We start from the raw sequence: 6,076 nt of genomic DNA on the forward strand, positions 1-6,076 counted from the left end.
TATAAACACATGTGCAACAAAAGCAACAACATGTTTGCTATTGACTTACATCAACATAGCATGCATTAACGTATTCATTTGGACAATCCTTATGGCCTGATATTGGTCTTAGTATAATACGATTGTCATCATCTAAAAATAACAAAAACACATTTAAAGCAGTGGGAAGAATAAATAAAGTTTAATGGCACTTAATGGATTGACAAGAGCATTAACTAACTTACAAACTACAATGTTTGCAAAACGATTCAACAGTTTATTGCTTGAAGTAAGACCAACTGTTACTGAGTGGTCACTTTCACCACTGTCTAACATCTATTAACAAAAATAACATAAAATTGAATATGAGGCAAAGAGAGTGAGTGAAAAGTAAAATACTTTTTACCATAAATTGATTTCTAAATCCCTCATTTCCTTTAGCATGTCCATTAGCAACAAATTCTCCAAATTGTCCAACAGGTACTAAGTTTTTACCACCTTTAGCAGTTGAGGTGTCATTACTTGGAATCCTGGCCTCTTCTACTGCAACTGTGAGTACAACTTGTTGACTAACTGTTCCAGCTTCATTATTAGCAACAAAACGATATGTTCCTTTATGTTTCTCCTCAACACTCACTAGCAGTAGACTACCATCTCCTCTCAGCTCATGAGCATAATCATCAGTCACTGGTTCTCCATTATGATACCAATTAAAAAATGGGGTAGGAGTTCCCTTGAATTTGACTTTGAAATGAACTTGACAACCTTCCTCACTTGTCACATCATTAGGGAATTCTTCTATCACTGGTGGTATAGGCTCCATTACTGTACTGTAGGTTGCCTCTTGAATTCTTTCTACTGTAATAAGAAAACAAAATAATAATAAGCTGTTCATGCTGCGTAATAAATACAATAATTGTTGAGATACATTTCATTAGATGATCACAAAAATTCAATATTACATACACCCAATTTCTTCATATCCTCCATTATTATTATTAAATGTACTGTAAGGTGTTAAGTTTTGTTCAGCAGTTACTGGTTTATTTTTTGAACTGACTATATCATAATCCTTTTTAAATCTTTCCTTCCTGTTATGTATTTAATATTCATTGCATACAATTTAACACTTACTTTAATACCACTACAATGATAATTACAATTATTATGACTATGAGTAGTAATGATACAATGGCTCCAACTGCAATGAAAACAATAGTCATTGAGCCTCCGTTAGTTGTAGCAGGTATAACAGGAGTGGAAATACCTATTCATTTAGTAATATATCACATTATAATTAAACCATTAAATTGCTTGACCACTGACCATAACTTTGGTATTGTAGCCATACTTGACATACACATAATTGAAGTACTTGTAGTATAGTTGCCATGTAACTGATGCATGACTAGTGACTTACCTGATGTTTGAATCAGTGTTGATACCATTGAAGTCCTTGATACTGGAGTAGGAGTTAGAGTGACACCTAAACAATTTATATAATAAAGTTATTTCACTTTTCTATACCTGGTGGTATTGGCTGAGTCCTCTCTCCTTCATAAATGATTCCATTAACATTAAATGATGCAGATATAGAGAACAAGTAGTTGAGATTAGGATCTAATCCTCCTATTAGACCTTCAGTAGTATCACCTGGGAATACTCTCATTCCTGTCTCTACTTGTCTCTTCTTTCTTGAGGAGCTACTGGTTAACTCATAATAGACAGTATAATGACCAGCTCTAGAAACAAAACCCCACTCAGCCCTCACTGCTGTAGAATTGAGCTTTGTTATAGAAAACATTTGAATGACAGCTGAAAAATTTTGAACACTATCATCATAGTATTCTCAGTAATTTCTTACGTATTTTAATAGTAGTGTATTCTCTATCAGTCCATTCTCCTGGTCCAATACTAGTATATGCTCTCACTCCAATAGTATAACTAGTATTAGGTATCAATCCTACTATACTGTAATAAGTGTTAGTAGTGTTAGTTATATTGTATGGACCAGTACTGGTAGACTCTCTGTATCTTATCTCATATACTGCAATGATACCATTAGGTATTGTAGGAGGATTCCATACAATATTTATTGCATCTGGGTTTTTTGCATGTCCTAGATCAGTTATCACACCAGGAACTGTGTTAAGATCATGTTAAACTCATCAATATCTCATTGACTTACTTGATTCACCAGTTAATTGTATTTCTTGTCTAGCTGGTCCATTCATATTATAATTATAAGGTATTATACTCACAGTATAGTTAGTATATGGTATTAATCCTGTGAGATTATACATTCTGTTGTCTCCTCCAGTGATATTAACAATACAACTAGTGTTTGAAGTGATGTTAGTGTATGTGAGGTAGTATCCAGTGATTGGTCCATTCCTTCCATTGCAAGGTACTTCATCCCATGAGACAGTCATTGACACTGACTCTACTGATGAGAATATAATATCATCCACTGAAGCAGTTGGGGCTGTATTAAGAAAGAATGAAATAGATATCAATAATATCTGGTAGATAATTTTTTACCAGTTGAAAGTGTAGTAGCTAAATAATTAGTAGTCAAATAAGCTAACTCAGCTCCATATACTCCAATAAGATCAAAGCCACATTGACTGTAAGGAGGTATACCAGTTGAAGTATGTGGTGATGAAACTGATGTTGTACTATTACTAGTGACTGATGATTCATATACTCTCCTACATCTCCTAATAATATCATAACTAATTGGTACTACTGCAGTTGGTGGACTCCATGTTAATGTAATGGTAAAACTTGTAATTAATGTAGTCATAAAGTTACTAACTATTGGATCACCTAAAGCAAAAACATTTTGACGCTTATTAATATAAGTACTTACTAATTGTTAATATAACTGAAGCATTACCACTAGGTAGAGAAGCTGATCCATAAGATACTACATAGAAAGTGTATGTACTTCCTCGAAACAATCCTGATACATCCATTGATGTTGATTTAAAAGCAGTAGTGCCTGCACTAACAGGAGTACTACTAGACAGTTGATAGTAGACCTCATAACCAGTAGCTCCTGATACAGTAGACCAGGAGAGTCTTACACGAGATAAATCAGTACTTAATCTTGTAGCATTTAAATCAGTTGGAGTATCAGATACTGAAAATATATGATAAATTAATGATAATTATGTCGCAAACCTGATATACTACAAGAAGTGTAACTAGTCAATGCCTGAACATTACCAATACGACCATTAGTACCACCAGTTACTCTGTCATTAAATACATTACACTGATAGTTACCAGCTTCTCTCAGTCTCACTGTTACTGTCACTCTTGTAACAGATCCTGATCCATTCACTATCACACGAGACAGTTCAGTAGATATTCCAGTCCCATTCACTGAACAACTGACAGTAGTAGGAGGACCATCAGAGACATTGAAACTGAGACTGAAGACTGGAGGAGTAGCTAATCTACTAGTGGAGAGGAGAGAGAACTGCATAGTAGGATCAGCATCAGGACCATCTGTAAAAGAAGTACATTAATTATAGTCTATATTCATCACAAACCATTGTTATTGTATCCAGTATCAGTATATGCTCCAACCACTAATGTTTGATCCTCTTCATTTTCATCAGGAATGATACACTTGTATAAACCTTCATATCTTGATAGTCCATCTCTTCTAGCTAGTGCAATCTGACCACTGAATCTCTTACTGTACACTGGACTCGGAGCTGATAAGTCACGAAATTCTTCATCAAATAAAGGTACTTCAGTTCCATTAGGATAATACCACACTCCAATATTAGTACCATTGTTAGCACTCTGACACCACAAAGCATCAACAAAATCATTATCATCATTATTCTGATCAACATCATAAAACTGGCTAGCATATATCATAGAGTAATCAGGTATTATCCTGTCCTCATAAACTAGGTACAGTCGAACACCTAAGTACATTCTACTACATAAAAAACTTCTATTTACTTTTTACCATTTTTGGGAAGGGTATAGGGTGCTGAACTTCCTTCTCCTATTTGAACTAGTGTCAATATAAGAGACCACACAATAGTAGCATAATAGGTATAACCCAATGTCAAGCTCTTCATCTTCTAGCTGAAATACTGTGCTAATGAGTTGGATTTTATTTTCAATAGTGCATTATTATATACACAGTTATGATAATTGAAATAAAAGCATATGACATATGAAATTATTAAAAACAAACATTGAATACAGTTACACAAAGGTTTCTTTCTAACCTGTTCACTCAATGTACAAATATAAAAAATTATAAAGTCTAAGTAGTGAAATTTGAATAAGTTTCAAATGATTCCAAGTAGGCTAGTACAATCTGAAACATCCCTTGATATTGTAGCTAAAAATAGAAAAATATTGATTTAACTAGAAAACACCATAAAGCTATTTGAAAACCATATACAAGATCAAACTTTGCCATGCTTCTTTTATTTTATTGAGGCAGAAAATAAAATAATACATAAATCATTATACTTACAATAGTCTGTACACTGCCTGGTTTTTGAATACGTTGACTTTTGAGTACTTGAAATACATCAATGACTCCTTCAGTTTTACATTTATTAATTGTTGTAGCAGCTGCACAAAACATTGCTGAACGACCAACTGTATCACTATAAAGAAAGAAATTAAAATCAATAATTAAATCACATTTCTTTCTCACCTGCAGTGTACTACAATGCTTGTGTTTCCTCTTTTCCTTTGTGTTCTGTACATTTCTTCTATTATCAATAAAATAGTCTGAGGATTCTTCACTTCTCCAGTTGAATCCCAGTTTGTTATTTGAAACTGTGTCACGCTTTGCTTAGCACCAGTCTAAACAAATCAAATGAAACAACACTTGCATGTATATGCTATCTTACATTGTTATTTTTAACTTCAAATTTCCTTTCAATGTATTTATTACTTTTGTCTTCATTCAGTAGAGTAATATTGTATTCTCCTATCACTAATGCACTTTGTGTTGAAGGCCAGTATTGATAGCAAACTTCCTACAATAAAATAATAAAATCCATTTTTTATTAATAATTATTAATGTTACTTCATCATTTTCATTTTCATGGCATAGCATTACAATAGCAGTCACATTTCTATCATCAATCATCTTCCAGAAGTTTCTAGCTGTATTAAACATTGGACTCTCTGCAATTATGAATGCTTTCTTTTCTTTGTAACCCTAAAATGATAAGTATATACTTATGATACAAGGAACTAGTGACAATGCATTACATTAATAAAAACTGCATTGATGTAATCTGGATGTTCATTCTTGAGTGGAACTCTGTGATTATTAGCTGTGGAAGGAAATAAAAAATAATGTGTAATTTCTGAGTGCATTTATTAATTGGATTTTTTTCCTCATTCCACTTTTTCTCTTACGTGGTAGAAACTGAGTTGATCTGTTCTTGTCATTATTCTGTGATGCAATATTATGTGTTACTTCATCTGGTCTTTGTGTTACCTGCTGCAATACCTAATAAATGAAAGGATAATATTTAATTTTTTCATGATAAAATAATACAGTAAATTGTTCTTCATAACCGGTTTGACCAGTTTTAGTATCAGGTTTACTCATCCTGTTGAATACAATACGAGCATTCCTACTATCAACCTGTGTATTACCACATGTCACTGACTCAAGTACAGCATCATTCACAAATATATACTGATCCTGTCATTAATAGAATAAAATAGATCTAACTTAAAACTATTAACTTACTGCTGTCTGAATCATCTTCATTCTCTGTTGTCTCATTCTATTGATAATACTTATAATATCAATCCCTCCTTCCTTCTCTGCCTGTTGTAGTCCCATGTCTATAGCCATGAATGTACCAGTCCTACCTACACCAGCACTGTAAAAAAAATAAATAAATAAACACATTATGTATAAATTATAATATAAATACCTGCAGTGTACTAGCATTGGTCCTTTGGTAGGTTTGTATTCATTCTTAATTCTACGGTGAAACTGGAGTATTGATGTTGCATATTCAGGTACTCCATGATCAGGCCATGATGTGAAATGATATTGTGTGATCATCAATGGAGGTTGATCTGA

At 33.1% G+C, this 6,076-nt stretch overlaps 2 protein-coding genes across 2 annotated transcripts in view; both read right to left on the reverse strand.

Moving 5' to 3' along the window:
• LOC109584309 (receptor-type tyrosine-protein phosphatase alpha-like) overlaps window positions 1–1,427 on the reverse strand; it is a gene marked incomplete at its 3' end in the record, with an annotated part of 8,607 nt that extends 7,180 nt beyond the window's left edge. The window contains exons 1-4 of the mRNA XM_019999997.1: window positions 1,400–1,427; window positions 1,114–1,246; window positions 988–1,070; window positions 386–837 (exon numbers count right to left, since the gene is read on the reverse strand). Of these exons, the coding sequence (XP_019855556.1) occupies window positions 386–837; window positions 988–1,070; window positions 1,114–1,246; window positions 1,400–1,427 (696 nt within the window). The remainder of the gene's footprint in view (window positions 1–385; window positions 838–987; window positions 1,071–1,113; window positions 1,247–1,399) is intronic.
• A 2,814-nt stretch (window positions 1,428–4,241) lies between these two features.
• The window catches only part of LOC100632929 (receptor-type tyrosine-protein phosphatase alpha-like), a 3,044-nt gene continuing 1,209 nt past the window's right edge, over window positions 4,242–6,076 (reverse strand). The window contains exons 3-12 of the mRNA XM_011407483.2: window positions 5,925–6,072; window positions 5,735–5,870; window positions 5,537–5,686; window positions 5,395–5,488; window positions 5,245–5,309; window positions 5,057–5,191; window positions 4,878–5,006; window positions 4,679–4,830; window positions 4,493–4,628; window positions 4,242–4,354 (exon numbers count right to left, since the gene is read on the reverse strand). Coding sequence (XP_011405785.2) covers window positions 4,277–4,354; window positions 4,493–4,628; window positions 4,679–4,830; window positions 4,878–5,006; window positions 5,057–5,191; window positions 5,245–5,309; window positions 5,395–5,488; window positions 5,537–5,686; window positions 5,735–5,870; window positions 5,925–6,072 — 1,223 coding nt within the window. The 3' untranslated portion in view covers window positions 4,242–4,276. The remainder of the gene's footprint in view (window positions 4,355–4,492; window positions 4,629–4,678; window positions 4,831–4,877; window positions 5,007–5,056; window positions 5,192–5,244; window positions 5,310–5,394; window positions 5,489–5,536; window positions 5,687–5,734; window positions 5,871–5,924; window positions 6,073–6,076) is intronic.

This window comes from Amphimedon queenslandica, unplaced genomic scaffold (assembly GCF_000090795.2).
Source record: "Amphimedon queenslandica unplaced genomic scaffold, v1.1 AMPQUscaffold_13222, whole genome shotgun sequence".
Lineage (NCBI taxonomy): Eukaryota > Metazoa > Porifera > Demospongiae > Haplosclerida > Niphatidae > Amphimedon > Amphimedon queenslandica.